Genomic DNA, 17242 nt, shown 5'->3' on the forward strand with positions numbered 1-17242 from the left:
GAAATTAGGAGTTACTGTGAATCCCTCGATAACAAAATCGATGGGCTCACTATAAGAACAGGTGTCCTTGAAGAGACAACAGCATCACTAATGACCTATTTGGACCAGGCGAAACTTGACATCCAGAAGCTCTCCAGAGAAGAGCAAGCACTTAGCGAAAGGATGGAGTCATTAGAAAACAATGCAAGGAGGGGGAATCTCCGCATTTTGAACGTGTCGGAGGGTTCTGAGGGTTCAGATATAAAACAATTCACCACTGTGTTGTTGAAAGAGTCCCTAAACTTGGAGCATTCATTGGAAGACCTAGCATTGGATATTTAAAGAGTTCACAGAGATCCCTTCAAGCGTAATCTCCAGAGATCTAAGCCCCGCAAAATTTTTGTCAACTTCCATACGTATGTGATGAAAGAGCATATTATCAATCTAGCGCTCAAACAAAAATCTTTAGTAGGGAAGGGGTTTACCTTTCTAATTAGGACAGATCTCTCAAGAATATCATTGGAGAAACAATGGGAATTTGGGAGGCGCTTGGAAGCCTTTAGGGCGCTGGGGGCCACAGCCCAACTAACGTTCCCGGCTGCCATGAAAATAATGTATAATAATAAAATGATTAATATCAGGTCAGTACAGGCAGCCGATGATCTACTGATGCAGATGGGCAGCAAAACTAAAGTATAAATAGCCAATAGATCAGGCAGCATAGATTGCTGATGAGAGTGGTTTAACTCTTCTTATGTACTCTAGTATCTATGATGCTCTTTTAGGCCTAAGCGGTCTCTTCTCTTTCCTTCATTATTTTCATTATCTAGTGTATTGCGATCTTTATTTCCTACTAGTCATAAAGGAAAATAATTGATTTTGTATTATCCCTTGATCGTTTTTTCAGGCTTAGCGCAGGTGTGTCTCTCCGGGAGTTCGCGGAGGGGCGCTATCAACTGGACACTGTTACGGTTAGATATCGCAAGGGTTTTCCATGGGTTGGGAGATGGGTGGGGGGCGGTCACGTAGGTAGGGTAGGTGGTGGGGGGTGGCAAAAAGGTAAAAAGGTAAAAAGGTCCTCAGTAAGCCAAGATGTTTTGGAAGGGAAGGGAATAAGCAGTTTTATTTTAGAAAAAAATTTTTGGTCAGCGAGGGGCTGGTATAGCCTCATCTGTTTTTTCTTTTTTCTTCTCTTTGTTTGTTTCTTATAAGCAAAGATGGGTAATGTAAAATACTTCTCCTGGAATGTTAATGGCCTGCGCACCAAACTAAGAGCAAATAAAATTATGCAATACCTGCGGGATACGGAAGCGCAGGTCATTATACTCCAGGAGACTCACTTAACTCATTTAGAAATGCTTGACCTGACCAATTGAAATAGGTGGATAGACTTTGCAGTTTCTACAAACCAGACTACAAATACTAGAGGGGTCTCTATCATCTTAAAAAAAGGGGCCAAAGCCAGGCTGATATCTCAAGTGGTGGACCCAGGAGGCAGATGGGACATCGCTTCTGTGGTCACAGCCGGATCTCAAATTACAGTCCTTGGGTATTACGGTCCTAATCAGGATGATCCATCTACGTTGGAGGCTATTTTCCTACATCTGCTTTCCTTTCCGGAGCCTACAATCATTGCTGGCGATTTTAATGTTGTACTAGACCCTTTGCTGGATAAATCTGCTAATAGTCGATCTTTAGTGTCATCCAAGTCTAGGTCAGTGTTACAGTCCGCAATGAAACAATACGGATACCTGGACATATGGAGAGAAAGGCCCGGTAGACAGCAAGGGGTGTCCTTTCGGAATTACAAATATAATCACCAGTCAAGGATAGACTTTATTTTAATTAGTCTGAGGCTGGCAGAGCATGTTAGATCCATTGAATACCTACCAATACATCTTTCGGATCATTCTGCTGTGGTATTGGAACTAGTTCAAGGAACGAAGAGGTCTCCTTCTAGATGGTCCTTTGACCGGTCACTTCTCTCTTCTCCAGATGACATGGCATTCCTCAAATTGGAGGCACATAATTTTATGTTAATTAACAACGATTCAGCAGCCATGAGGATCATCTGGGACTCATTCTAAGCTTTCTTGAGGGGTATTATTACAGGGAAAGTATCGAACGAAAGGAAGCAGTATAGGGAGCAAATTTCCAACATTGAAGCAAAGATACTTCAACTCCAAAAGGCCATAGATACTAGTCCTGGGGCTGACGATTTTACCATAGATAATCGTAGAAAGGAAATGCTGACTTTGAAAGCTAGCTTAGGCTCAGTATTGAATCTCAGATTGCAGCAGAGATGGGAGGCAAGTAAGTTGGCTCATTTTGAGTACAGTGAGGGCGCAGGCAAACTACTGGCCTGGAAGACCAGAGTAGATCAGGTCCGGAAGAACATAGCCACCGTCACTGTTGGTAATAACTCTTTTTCATCAGATGTGGATATCAGGAAGGCCTTCAGGGAGTTTTTTGAATCCATCTACAAGGAGGACAATGGAATTCGGCCAGAGGCTGTTGAGGGTTGGCTGAGAAACATCGATCTACCTTACCTCACTCATGAGCAGTCCCAATTTTTGGATAGCATCATCACTAAAGAAGAGGTTAGGGCCGCCATAAAAAAAAGCAAGCAAGAAAAGGCTGCAGGGCCAGATGGGATACTGGCAAAAATCTATAGATCTCTAGAGGCCGAGATGGTTCCCTGTCTCACTAAGCTTTTTAATCAGATCCTCCTTGACGGTCATATTCCACCTCCATCATGGGACGATGCCTCAATCACGCTTATTTTGAAACCTGGGAAACCTAAGGACGCCTGTGAATCGTACAGGCCAATATCGATTTTAAATGTGGACTATAAGACCTTCACCACAGTTTTGGCTTCTAGATTCGCCCTGGTTGTTCCTTCGGTCCTTAATGTAGATCAAAAAGGATTTGTGAAGGGGCGACAGTTATACAAGTTAACGTATGACCTAATAGGAGCTATTGATATAGCTGTGGGCCAGAACCTACCCTTGGCCGCCCTCACCCTGGATGCAACTAAGGCCTTCGACAGGGTCAATTGGGTTTACCTGTCGGGGGCCTTGGCCAAGTTCGGCGTGGGTGCGGGATTTTGACGTGCAGTTGGCCTGCTGTACAGTAGTCAAACGGCGCGCCAATTGGTCAATGGAGATTTGTCGGACCCCTTCTCCATAACCAGAGGGACACGGCAGGGCTGCCCGCTCTCCCCCCTACTGTTCGATCTTTATATCGAACCCCTCGCACAACAACTGAGGGGAGAGGTCTCTATTCGACCCTTCTCTTACAGAGGGTGGGAGAGGAAGGTTGCCCTCTATGCGGATGACTTGCTTATCCTCACATCAGATGTGACTACTGCTCTCCCTGTTATTTTTTAAATTGCTCGGGGGTTCGGTCGGATATCGGGATATCATATTAATACGACAAAGACAGAGATGTTGGTCTGGAACGATAATGTGAGTGCGTTGAAGGTACAAGCAGGCTAGTCAATGCGGTATTTAGGCCTAAATATAATAAAAGATGTTAATAAAATTGCCCTAGTAAACCTCACAGCAGTGGCTAAAGAATGTAGAAAATTATTGCAGTCATGGTTCCACCTTTCATTGTCCTTGATTGGGAGAGTTTATTTGATTAAAATGTTGATTCTGCCCAAAATTTAATTTCTCTTTAATACCATTCCCCTTTATTTTGATCAGGCTTATATATCCAAAATACAGTCAGAAATCACATCTTTCATTTGGAACAAACAACTGCCGAGAATATCATGGAAGAAGCTTAGACGGCGATGGGAGAAGGGGGGCTTAGCCGCCCCTGATTTAAAACTATATGCTTGGGCGTTTCAGCTGTCCCATACTGGTGTGTTCACCATGTGCATAGCAATTATCCAGTCGTAGCCCGGTCCACGCATGGCTGTAACTATCCTCAATGGTTGCCAAGTATGAGGCTAAGCCCGAAACAGCTGAGGGATGGTTGGGCCCCCCATCACGTTTGCTCCCTTCCGGCTATTAAATAGGCCCGCTGACCACGGAGTGGGCTTAATGTTTTCTGCTATGTTGGACGGGGAAGGTATCAGTCAGTCGGGCTATCTATTTAAATTTGGAAACCCAAAATTTTTAAAAAAGATTAAACTGAAGGTCCTTTATGGACTGGCAAAAATGTGGGGTGAGGTAAAAAACTCGATTAAACAGGGGTATTTCTGCGATAAGACACCGTTATGGGGGCTACCTGAAAGTCCAGCATGGCTAGAAGACATCTTAGCCATGCCCCTAAGAGAGTTGGGCCTTGAAGTATGGGGAGACCTCTTCTACGAAAGGGACCTGTTTTCTTGGGAGCACCTCCAGAACAGGATAGGCTCAACCCTATCGAGGTTCAAATATTTACAAATGAGCAGCTGGACGCAGGCTTATAAAACTCTACCCACTAAAAGAAACAGGTTTCTACTTGGAGGTTATAGTCAACTAATTACTAACTTAGTGAACATCGGACCAACTAAAAGAGAGATCTCGCAATGGTACAAACTTTTACTTGAAGAAACGGATGGGGAATTTAATTTACCAGTCCAGTTGTGGGGTTCCTCATTAGTTGACCACGATGTGCAAGAACTTTGGTCCGCCTCATTTGAGCTCTTAAAGAGTATTGTAAAGCCTTCATGGCTACGTAGAAACCACCTCTACACCCTCCATAGGGCGTATTACACCCCCCTGAGACTATCTAAATTTGCCATAGGTAATCCAGTTGCATGTGCCAGGTGTGGGATGGTGGCAGCTTCAGACACTCACATGTTTTTTGAATGTCCTCGGGTAGCTACATTTTGGGAAGCAATTGGCAACACCCTTACAACATCATTGGGTTTCCCAGTTATAATTGATCTGTCTCTAGTGATTTTTGGAATCCTAGCAGGAACACAGAACGCAGCCAGAAGCCTAGTGCTTTATACTATTCTTTTAGCAAGGAGGGAGATCTGTAGGAATTGGAAGGACCCCTTACTTCCTTCTCTTGGTGACTGGCTGGCATCTATTCTGCATACTTGAAGAATGTGTGATATGAAAATCACTAAGGACGCGCTCATTTAACGTGAAACTAGGGGGTTTCTTCACTCATTTGAATGTGGCTTGGTTGTCTTGCTTCAATAAAGCCAATCATATGTATCTTAAGATCATCATATGTTTTATTTTAATTCATTTTCAGATGTTTTTCTTATCCACAATGTTTTTTAGAAATTCATTTCACAAATAAATCATTCCAAAGCATTACTTCATGCCCAATGCATTTCGGGTTAAAGGAGTAACCCTTCTTCAGGGGCCTGCAACAATGAAAACATACAGGACCTTAGCAGTCAGCAAACGAACCATAGGCAACTAAAAATGACATTATGCATTGATTAGATACTACATTACTTACATATATTATACCTTAGGTATTATGATTCATCAAAATTCGAAAATACATAAGCAAAAGCACTGTTTCATTGATGAAAAAGCGTACTACACATGAACATAGAAAAGTATCACCAGCGTTTAAAGTCGAAAGTAGATTGCATGGTATACGTAAGGCACTGCTAGGCACAGTGTGACAAGGATAGCGCCGTCTTCAACCTATCTAAAAAAAAATTTGAATTGAGTGAGTGCACGGAGATAACAGCCATTGTATCTATTCTGCATACGTCACGAATGGACCTCGCTAGGCCTGGGAATCAAAGCAAAAAAGTTTTTTGGCACATGTTTGTTTGGGCACAATGAAAAATCCGGGTTTTTTTTTCCCCCCGGGTCCAATGATTACACTACTATGGTGCCTTCTTGGTGTGTTCACCATGTGCATAGCAATTATCCGGTCGTAGCCCGGTACACGCATGGCTGTAACTATCCTCAATGGTTGCCAGGTATGAGGCTAAGCCCGAAACAGCTGAGGGGTGGTTGGTCCCCCCCATCATGTTTGCTCCCTTCCGGTTTTAATACTGAAACAGCTGATTTAAGGCTTGTTCTGTACGACATTTTTATACCATGGTGGAAATGAGGACAAAAAAAAAAAGAAAGAGGCAACAATTGAAACATAGAACACGGGGTACAAAATCTTACTTCAGGAAAAACATATATTTAATATAAATGAATCAGGGAAAGAGGATTTGGGACAACCAAACATAGATTGTGAGGTCACATGAATTTGCCTACACAACAACTATGTTAACATCTTTTCACATGTAAAGAGAAGGATGCCAATAAATCAATGAACAACTCCTTCAAAACAATTGATGCAGAGCGAAAAAGATGCTGTACTCGACGTTTCGGTCTGTGATGGCGATGAGACCGTCAGACCATCTTCAGGACAAATGGTTGATGACAAATCCTTTTAAGGAATATTTTAAGGAATATTTTTGCTTAATTCCTAAGTGTGAATCCGTGAAAGTTCTGGATTCAAATGGAGGCTTTTCGATACTAACAATCAATATGGCGTTGCCAAGTTGCAAGCTAATTTCCACATCAGAATACAGTGTTTGTTAAGTTTGTGGATGGCTCTTGTGTATAGACGCATGGTGCGTAATACTACGATGCCCGTTTGTCACGCTGTGCAATTTAGCCGTCTGGCAGTGGATTGAATTCACTTTCAACTCTTTCTAAGTTGCAAAACGCTTTCGACATGCCCGACGTCAAATCAGAGTCGAACCATTGGTGCAAGACAGCACAGAAATGCCCTATATAATGCAAAACGTTGTGCATTCCTGCCCTTTCACTTTCATTCAACGCAGCAAGGTGTCTTGCTGCCTTGTGTTGGATGAATAAATGACGAATCCGGCTCTTATTTATTTTTACTTCAACCAAGCTATGGAGCACATCCATACTGCACATAGCTGATGGGCAGGACAGAACTAGGATGGTGAATGTAAAGGAATGATTAAACAAATTAGCATTTGATGCAGGGGGAAATCTATCGGTTGCCACCTACACTGGCAGGAAAGGCACAAATGGTCATAAAGAGGTGTAATAGAGAGCCACATTCTTAACAATCTGAGGACTTTCCTCTCTTGCTTATGGACAGGTGAAAATGAATGAATGAATGAAATGAAAATGCATTTCTACAGCGCGATTGCTGCCCTGGGGCGTCCAAGCGCTAGGGAACCAGAGGGGGGGGGGTGTAATGAGGCTGACAGAGACTGGGAGGAGGGGGAGGGGGCTGAAATGATTACGGGGATATGAATAGATGGGTTTTAAGTTGCTTACGGAAGGAGGCAAGGTTGGGGTTAGATCTCAGGTGAGGGGGAAGGGAGTTCCAGATTTTTGAGGCGTTGAAGGTGAACATTCTTCCGCCTGCTCTAGACCTTTTAATTCTGGGGACTGTTGCCATAAAAGCCTGACTAGAGCGTAGTTCACGGCCTGGGTGGTATTGGCTAACTAGGCTGCGCATGATTTTTGGGCCCGAGTCCCAGAAGGCCTGATGGGCGATACACATTGCTTTGAAGGTGACTCTTTTTCGTACTGGCAGCCAGTGAAGGCTGGTCAGTGCCTCTCTGACTGGGGTTCTTCGTGGAATTTGCAGTAGGGTACGGGCCGCACAGTTCTGCACCAGTTGCAATCTATTCAATGTGTACTCTGGGGCTCCCAGGTAAAGGACTTTATTTGAGTCAAGGCGTGATTGTATTATGCCCTGAATGGCTGTTTGTTTAGCTTCCATTGGGAGCAAGGGGAGGACCCAGGTCCCAGTGATAGCCCTCTTGTTACAAGGATGGACTGTGTGACAGGCACATGCAAAAGATCTTGCACAGGGAGAGATACCTCTGGGCAGATCCTCAACCTTGCCTCCCAATCAGCTTCACAGGTTAGGTCAGTACTTTGTTCAGCAGTAGATCTCCATGCCTGGTAGGATGAGAATATAAACCCCCAACTCTACCAGATGCATTATAGGACCGTGCAAGGGTGAAGCTACTCACAGACTTCCAGGTCCATCAGGCTAAAAAAAAACAAATGCAAACCCCTGTCTTGTGTTACAATCACTGTGTCCTTGCAGTGGTAGCAATTCACAACTCCTGCGGGTACCCAAGCATGTATTAACACTGCATATTGTACAACCACCACGATATCACTTTTATTTCTTAGTGTATTTCATGAGAATAAAATTAGGTCCCAGAGAGTCTCCAGTCACAGCTGCAAGCCATGTTAGCACAACAGAGTAATAAAATATACACTACAGTGTATTACAATCACATTCACAAATGGGAGTTTTGAAATTGACAAATATGACAAATATTTATGAAGGCACATGGAATACGGTGCAAATAACCACAAAGTAAATTGGGAAGACCGAAGCAATCTGGCAGCTTTTGTGGATTAGAGGGGTTAGTAGACTGCATCTCACAAGATTGGGAGAAGCTATTGTGAGACCAAGTGCAAATGCAATTTCCTCAGTTTATTCAAATCAGCATGTCGATGCTTGAGACGATTTTTAGAAGTCTTAGCATGGAATATAAGAGCAGCATCAATTGTTTCACAAGTAGTTGATCGTGTAGTGTTGTTGCATTTTCTTGGGAAACAGTGAGGATGAAGTTGTGTCAAAGGTTCCATGCACAAACCGTGGACCACTCCCTTGATGCTAGGTAACACAAGGCAGCACATTGTACAGCTTAACATAACTTTTTTTACAATCAAACACAAATCACAATTTGTGGTGGATTGTAAATAGCATCTCTAGTTTTTTTCCCTGCTGGTTTGCAACGAAAAAGTAACTCAAACCTGATGCAAAGTGTTTGCATATATAACCCAACGTTACTAATCAGTCTTCAGGTTTATGTGCTCAAATACCATTATTTTGAGTGCAAATTCATAAAAGTGATTTGCCAAATGTGAATTATCGCAGAATACGTTTCAAGAATGTGGCAAAATGCTCCATGCAACTAAATCTTGTATTCAGTGTGGACACCTCAGCCAAAATCGGTGGACTTTCAAGTTTTGGGATGAACACACATACATTGTAGGCACATTTGTATCATCAGCTCAGTTGTAGATTTACTCCTGTGGAGGATAGTATTATGCGAAAGTTCAGGGAAGGTGGCGGGGAGTAAACAAATGCAAAATGTGTGTGGATGTATGGGACATGGTGTCTTTATGGGTCATTTGTGTAGCATTTTTTTCACATGCACATGTACAAATGTATGCCTATAAGAGGTCACGTTTTGGAGGAAACATTAGGCATTAGACTTCTGTAGCTGGAGCAAGTTTGACTGTTTTGATTGCCCATATGCTATGAACATGATACACAAAATATTGAGTATTTACACAATGTGAAAATAAATCAAGGCTATATTTCTGAAGCTAAAGATCTTCCACTGTATTATGCGTAGGGCTTGCTGTTAGTACATTTCAAAGAAGCAAATTCATTAAATAACATCCAATAGCGATGAATGACGTGATCCGGGTTCCAATTTAGGTACCGTTGAGAGACCTTGGGATGAAAGCAAGAAACCACCTCTTCCCACTATTTCTTTGACATATAATAGGTTATATCCAGAAGTTGGCTTATAGAACCAGAGACATCCTTTAAGAAGCTTTCGAGTTGGGTGTGGGAGAGAGATGCCAATGTGACTTCATGTGATCCGAATTGATTTATTTCATGGGCAAAGTCCCGGGAAAATATAAATTCTTTAAGTTCTGGGTCAAAAATGTAATCTCTGCAACACAGGTACTCTTGCACTAAGGTGCAAGGGTGTCTGTGTTGGTCTTGGCAGCTATGTTTAGCCCCAGTTCTAGGAAAAGCACAGCGGTGTGCCACATTCTTGTAAATATGGCACATTCCTGCATTTTGTAAATAGCACAGCGCACTGCTGCAAAATGTGCCGCAGCACTGCCCAATTTCCTTTTACATATGTCCTTGGATCCTTTACTACAGCTGTTTTCTCATTACTGCTCAGGAGAGGATCCGCTACTTCAGACAATTAGGACTAATATTTGTTTTGGTCTCTTTCGACGGAAGCCATATTTTCTTTACATTTGACCATGTTGGTGTACTACCAGGAAAGGGCAAAGTTCGGATGGTGTTGATCATGCGTGTGCATGTCCACACATGCCTACAGCACATTTTCTATATGCTAAGCATTATGCTCCCCTCTTAGCTTCCTGAGGGCGTATAATACACAGAGGTATTTTCCCAGAGAACCAATGAACCTTTCTAGCCTCCACTGCATACAGAGAGAACGGGCCTCATGATAGCCCATGAAGATATCTGGTGTATCAATTTAGCAGAGAGACCAAAAAACGTCTTGTCTGGTACTTACAATGTGCATTTCCCCTCATAAGTATTTAGGAAATAAATGGAAAGCCCTGGTTAACTGATGTTGGACTCTGTGGTGTCTCCCTCTTCATGGTGTTTTGTCACTCTTTTTTCTCCTTCCTCGTTGTCTTCATCTTCTCCAAAGACCTTCTTCAGAGCTTTCTCAAGAAAGTTCCAGACTCCTTGCATTTTCTGCCTTCCCACCAAAAAGTAGATGTAGGGGTTGACGCTGCTGTTGATTGAGATACACATGTAAACCGCAAAGAAGAACGCACCAGTGAATTCTGAAGGAAGGACCTGCAGATAAAGTAGCAACCATAATGCTCTGACGGGTGCTACTGAAATGAGAAAGACAATGACGGTTGCCACAATGACAATGACAAGCTTTGGTGGATGGTTTTGCTTTGAGGATTTTTTAACCTTGATAAGCATAATCAGGCTGGAAATAACCATAGTGGGTATAATTAGCAAGTAAACCAACACTGATAAAAATGTGTGGACTGCGGTACAAGGTGCCGCCACTGTACCAAATTTGTCTGGGGGACAACCGAGGTTGTCCACCAGAGTCACAAGAATTGCAAGACCCCAACTTATGACACACACAACCAAGGACTGGAAGCTTGGTCGTTTGTACCGATACCACATGGGGTGATAGATTGCCAAACATCTCTCCACACTAATTGCAGTCAGTAGAAACATGTCAGCATAGTTCCCAAGGCCGAGTGTGATCTCCAGCCCAAACAATACTGTCAATGGGTCCTCTGCTGGTTTCTGATTTAAAAAAAGAAGGATTGTGATGCACATCACCACAGAGATGAAGATGAGATAGATTAAGTCAGCGACAGCAAGGTTGATAATGTATATGGTGTACTTAGTCCTCTTGATTTTAAAACATAGATACCAGAAGATCAAACTGTTTCCAATAATTCCAAAGAAGCTGATAAACAAAATGAAACCAGCTGCAATGATGAAACTGGTGGACGAGTCCATTACTGGATTGTCTTCCATTGTCTCATTAAAACCTGGAGCATTGGTGATGTTACTGGAAATGCTTCCTGCATCTGCCATGGTGGAGTCTTCAAGTGCCCTATTGGGAAAGAAGATACAACTCGTTTTAGTTGTAAGAATAATAGTTTCAATAACAAACTCAAACAAAAAGGTCATGCACAAATTTTGGGAATATGGTGGAATGCAAATCAAAATAAATTCATGTGGACTGATCTGGAATTGAGCCTCCAATAAATCTGCCTCTAACAAAATGAGTTGGGAATGTGTAGCCTGGGGCTTCCCAGCACAGTGGTTAACAGCAGATTGCAATTCCTGTTTGTACAGGGAATCTTTTCCATCGGCAATGAAAGAGTTGGGAACAGTACAGTATGATCTTCTTGACCAACACTTCAAACAAGCATTGCCAAAGCCAAATGGGTCTAGTTTTATCAATGACGGTTTGCTGCGCAATTGTATTTTCCAGTGCTTCTAGAAGAGTGATGCTAGCATTGGCAAATCCAAAAGCAGTAGGAGTTCATTTTTTTGGGGCAGTTTATGTAACACAAACCTGGCCGTAGGGTATTAGAGTATTTTATTTAAGCACCAGATTACATTACACAACATCTGATTAATATTTTTAAGACACTGAGAGATCAATTGATTTTTCCATAATCACAGGAAGTTTAACCAATGCTAGGACTCAAAACAGCTTCCCAAGTTTCAATGTTGACACTATTATCTTGAAATGCTATTTTGTAAACGTATGGGATGACTGACATATTGCATCTAAATTGAATGTAACTCTGTCTTGGAATGCTTTATCAAAATATATGAAAAACAATGTTGGTATACATTTGCAAGTTGGCTGTCATGTTGCATATAATGGTAGCCATCTTGAAAGAATACAAATATAACATTTAAAGATGACCACAGGCCACAGTTGGCTTTGCCAGCACTTGAAATCTGCACCACAAGCATTGGTAAAGCAAATAGTGATGGATGGTCGCTAGGCAAAGCGTGGTGCCTATCTTGAAAGTATAGAAAATGCCATTCCAAAATGTACATCCACTGCAATTGGCTTGCAATGTTTGTACTGTTTGTAGATTTGGGCTGTAAGCACTGGCAAATGTAATAGTGGCAGGCAGGCCCTCTTGGACTGCTACTCTTAATACTTCCAAGATGGCCACCACTTTGCATTATGACACAATGCACCAAACATTTTTGAAGAAGAATAACCATTCAAGATAGATGCCCACTGCGTGTTTCCTTTGTCAATGCTTGCGATGAAAGGATGTATGTCGTTTCAACACATGCTTTTACCACGCATGCCTTTACAACGCGGGGATTACACGCAAGTCCTTACAGCGACTTGCATTGGGGGGCGCTGGATAGTGGAATAGTTTAATTTTCTATTCCAACTCCAGTCCCCGTGGATAGTAGGGAAGGTGTTGGATAGAAAATTAAACTATTTCCTATCCAACAGCGCCCTCCAGCGAAAGTCGTTGTAATGACTTTCGTTGTAATTCCTGCGTTGTAATGGTAGTGCGGGGTAAAAGTTTTGTTGTAAACGATGTTCCCCGCGATGAAATACTTCAAGAACTACCTATAATGGAAGCAGCAGATAAGGAGAGAGAGAGAGATAGAGAGAGAGAGAGGGAGAGAGATAGAGACAGAGAAAGAGCGGGAGAGAGAGAGAGAGAGAGAAAGAGAGAGAGAGAGAGATCGAAAAGCAGCACTGCCCTTTATTAGCAGAGAATGGGGTTATAGAGAGGGGGAAATAGTGTGATAGGAGGCAGTGGGCAGCAGAGGAAATACAGAAGTGAGGATAAATGAGGATGATGGTGAGGTAGAAAAAAGGGAGGGTATAATAAGAGAGACACAGAGAAAGAGATAATAGGAGAGAAAGAGAAAAAGGAATAGGACATGCACTATCATCAAGTGCTACAACTCAAATGCCAGAGAAGCATGCAGAATAAATAGATCCCTTATATAAGCAGTGGAAGGATATACTCAACCAATGAAATCACAGGATGCAGCTTAAATGCTTCAGGGGTGAGACAAAAAAAGCGATAGGGAGGTAAGCCATTGATTCAAGAGCAAGGCATTGAAATGGGCAAGCAATGTTCATCATTATTTTAAATGTAGTATTTAGCTTTGTGTATAATGAAGGACATTTCATTTTATGAATAGTAAAGCAGTGATTGGACTTTCTATTAGTAAAGGATATTTGGCTGTTGTACTGACTAGTACATATGGAAGTCATTTAGGGGTCACCAGGGGTTGCAGCTGCGACCCCTAGATTGCTCTTTGTGAACCCTGGCACTACAATTGCGACCCCTGGACTTAGAGGTGGCAAAATCAGTTACAGGAATACAGGAACAGTTTGTCCTTATTACCATTTTTTGGGGCGCCTTGCTTTCAGTCAGTTTTGTATTACACTATTAGTGGTAAACATTATATTATTGTAAAGTAAAATATAGTGAAGTAGTGTGGCTCACTGGTTAGAGGCGGCAGACCCGAGAGCAGAGGACGGGCCGGGACCAGGGTTCGATTCCCGGCGTGGCAGGTTTCTGGACCAGGGTCAGCGGACTCAATAATTCTCTCGCCTCGGTGCCCACTCTGATCAGCGATCACACTCGGCAACTCTGGGCATTAGCTTGCCTCATCTTCACTAACGGCCCCACCAGACCGCCGGGGATGCCTGGTCTCACCCTGGAGATACCCAATAAGGGACCATCTCTCAGGGAAGCCAGGAAGGGTTTCGCAGCGGTCGAAGCGCCTTGGGACCCTACGGGTAAGTAGTGCGCTATATAAATGCCTATACATTTACATTTACATTATTGACTGTTTGTCTAATAAACAGAATGGAGTACAATTAACTGGAACATGACCCTACCTGGCAGTTAAGGTAAGTAGAAAGATGCTTTTAAATGTATATTGTGTGTGCTTACGGGTCAGAATGTGCTCATGTAAGAGAGGTAAGTATATGAGTGAATGTGTGTTTATGTATCAGTATGAGTGTGTGAGTAAAAGTAAAGGTCTTATAGCGTGTGATGTCACTTCCGCTACCCCTGGCGTTTTGGTTGATTGATAACCTTGCTTCTAAGGGGTCGATTCCGATTCAGGAAAAAATGCCTTCCTAATGCTATTCGGAGGTTTACCAGACGACCGAATCGTATCCGGAGCTTTTTTCTCCTAACATGCAAGTACGATGCGAATTCCAGTCAAATTCCGACCGAATCGTCAGGTCCGATTTGTGCTCTATGTCAGTACCTAACAGGCTCAGGAAACCCGGAGTACACGTCGTACAGAGGCTCCAACCAACACATTTCCAGATCCGCATGTACAATGCGTTTTGAAAACGCATCGTACAGGGTCCGCTTCCCACAAGTTTCAGCATTTGGACGAGGCGTATTGATGCTCCAAATCGCACCAGAACACAAAAAATGGGTACAAGACGGTGCAGCGTACTTGTCTAATGTGCTATTATAATACTGGACTAAGTGGCATACGAGTCTGACACAACAGGCTCCTTTCCTACCGAATCGTACCTAGAGTTTATTACCCGACCGAATCGTTAAGAACTTTTACACTTTGCATCGTACTTGCACATTCGGAAGGAGTATGTATGATTCGGTCGGAAAAAATAACCGGGCGATGTCGGGTACAATGATTACCTTCCCGAATCGGAATCGACCCCTAAGTGTTGAATCTGCATCACCTCCCTGAGTAAATCTTCACCTTGCCAGGCTTGCTATCCTGAGGGTTATAAGTTACAGGCATATTCTTGATATTAATTTTTAGATCCAACAATAAGGTTACGGCACACTTGTGTAAACTACTCCAATTGTTACGCGTAGCATTCAATAACCTCTAATTCACCTGCAACAGTGTTTTAGTCTGCCACAATCAAGCCACCTGCACCTATATTTAACCCATGGATTTTTAAAAATGTCCTGATACCTTGCCCTAACAGCTTCTCTAGATGACCAGTTATGGTAATGGCTCTGACTTAACAGATGGTACTGCTAACAGCTATCCACCCATGCAGCTCTGCTGGCTGTACCTCCACAGTTGCCTCTTCCATCTCTCTACTAGGTAGGGGTTTGAGTCTGTCTTTTGTGTCCCTGTGTCCTTTTGTGTTCTATTCTTTGTTTGTTTTAATTTTACTGTGCCCCTTATCAACTTCTTCTTCTGTGCCTGTTTCATGCCCTCCGTGCCCATTTTTTGCTGCTGCTGCCACTGCAGCTCCTCCCCCTGCCGGTTCCCGCTCCCACCTCCCAAATACACTTCCTTTCCCCCGTTACCCTATTTAATGGTGGTAAGCCTCTTCACCTGGCTGCACCCGTCTGCACCTATCTGCGCCTGTCTGCGACCTGCAGCAGGGACCCTGGTTTCCAGCCACCCACCGGTACGACTCAGCACCATCCTTGCACACAACCCCAGAAGGAACAAGAAATGCCAGCTGTCGACGCCAAACCCCACCCACGACCATTTCTCCTGCCGCCACTGCTGCCGAACCTTCACAACCCTCTGCACCACCATGGCCGCCTCTCCCACGCCGGACGCCAACACCCCCAAAACCCTGAAGTGCATCCTCCTCAACGTGTGCCCCCTGCACAGACATGTCATAGAAATCTCGGACCTCCTCGACACCCTCTCACCAGATGTCGCCTACTTCACGGAAACCTGGACCCACGGCTCCTCCGCCCCTGAAATCGCCATTGACATTCCCGATGGCTACAAGTTCCAGAGGAAGGACCACCCCAACCGCCCAGGAGGAGGACTCACCATCACACTCAAGTTCCCCCTCCGACTTTCCAGCACCATCACGAGTGACTCCTCCCCACCACCGAAAACCACCACTTCCAGATCCAGACCCGCCCTAGAACCACACTCTGAGGCGCCCGCTCCTACAGATCTCCCCCGGACCTCATGCCTCGTTCGCCAATACCATAGTTGACCTCATTGTACCACACAAATCACTGACATAATATCGACTACAAGAATATCGACGTCAAAAATATCGGAGGCGAAATATCGAGATCAAGAATATCGACATATTATCTTCATTATGGTAAGTACAACAATATTGAGAAAAAAAATTATTGATGTCAGAAATATCGTTGTTAAAAATATCGTTTGTTATTTAAGTTTAAAAAGGAATGTAAAATAAAGTAAAGAATACATGTAATTAAAATAAAATTAAAATGTTTAAAAATTATAAATAATATATATATTGTAAAAATAAATTAAACATGTACATGTAATATATAATATATACTTACTTATATTCTTTTATAATTATTGTATTAATTTATTTAAAAAAATGTAACTATCAAATACATTTTAAATACATCTATATATTAAACAATAATATACTTACAAATTAAATAAATATATACAACTAATAAAACATTTTTTTTACTCTCTTTAATATAAATTCTATACTACATCAACAAAAATATTATAAAAAATATTAGATAGCAGAGGTAATAAAATTACTATTCCAACTCAAAACAGTGCAACACTAAGGAAAATGTTGGATAGCGTAGAGATAAACATTAGTGTTCCAACCCCAGTGAGTGCAACATTAGGGAAAGTGCTGGATAGCGTAGGGGTAAAAAATTACTATTCCCACTCCAGTGAGTGCCATAGTAGGGAAAGTGTTTGATAGCGTAGGGGTAAAATTTACTATTCCCACTCCAGAGAGAGCAACAGTAGGGAAAGTGTTGGATAGCGTAGCGGTAAAAATTACTATTCCTACCCCAGTGAGTGCAACAGTAGGGAAAGTGTTGGATAGCGTTGGGGGAAAATTACTATTCCCACTCCAGTGAGTGCAACAGTAGGGAATGTGTTGGATAGCGGGTGGATAAAAATTTGTATTCCCACTGCAGGGAGTGCAACAGTAGGGAAAGTGTTGGTTAGCGTAGGGGAAAAATTACTATTCCCACTCCAGTAAATACTTTTTGTAAAATAAATAAGATATTAAACTTAATTAACTAAGAAA

The 17242-nt window shown here is 42.7% G+C and overlaps 1 protein-coding gene across 3 annotated transcripts in view; it reads right to left on the reverse strand.

The window, feature by feature from the left end:
- Nucleotides 1-9115: 9115 nt before the first annotated feature.
- Nucleotides 9116-17242, reverse strand: part of LOC147734906 (proto-oncogene Mas-like) — a 57693-nt gene continuing 49566 nt past the window's right edge. For all 3 annotated transcript variants that reach the window (XM_086953097.1, XM_086953096.1, XM_086953098.1), the window contains exon 2: nt 9116-11332. In XM_086953097.1, coding sequence (XP_086809223.1) covers nt 10300-11313 — 1014 coding nt within the window. In that variant the 5' untranslated portion in view covers nt 11314-11332 and the 3' untranslated portion in view covers nt 9116-10299. The remainder of the gene's footprint in view (nt 11333-17242) is intronic.

The sequence above is a fragment of the Lissotriton vulgaris genome, chromosome 1_2, assembly GCF_964263255.1.
Source record: "Lissotriton vulgaris chromosome 1_2, aLisVul1.2, whole genome shotgun sequence".
NCBI lineage: Eukaryota > Metazoa > Chordata > Amphibia > Caudata > Salamandridae > Lissotriton > Lissotriton vulgaris.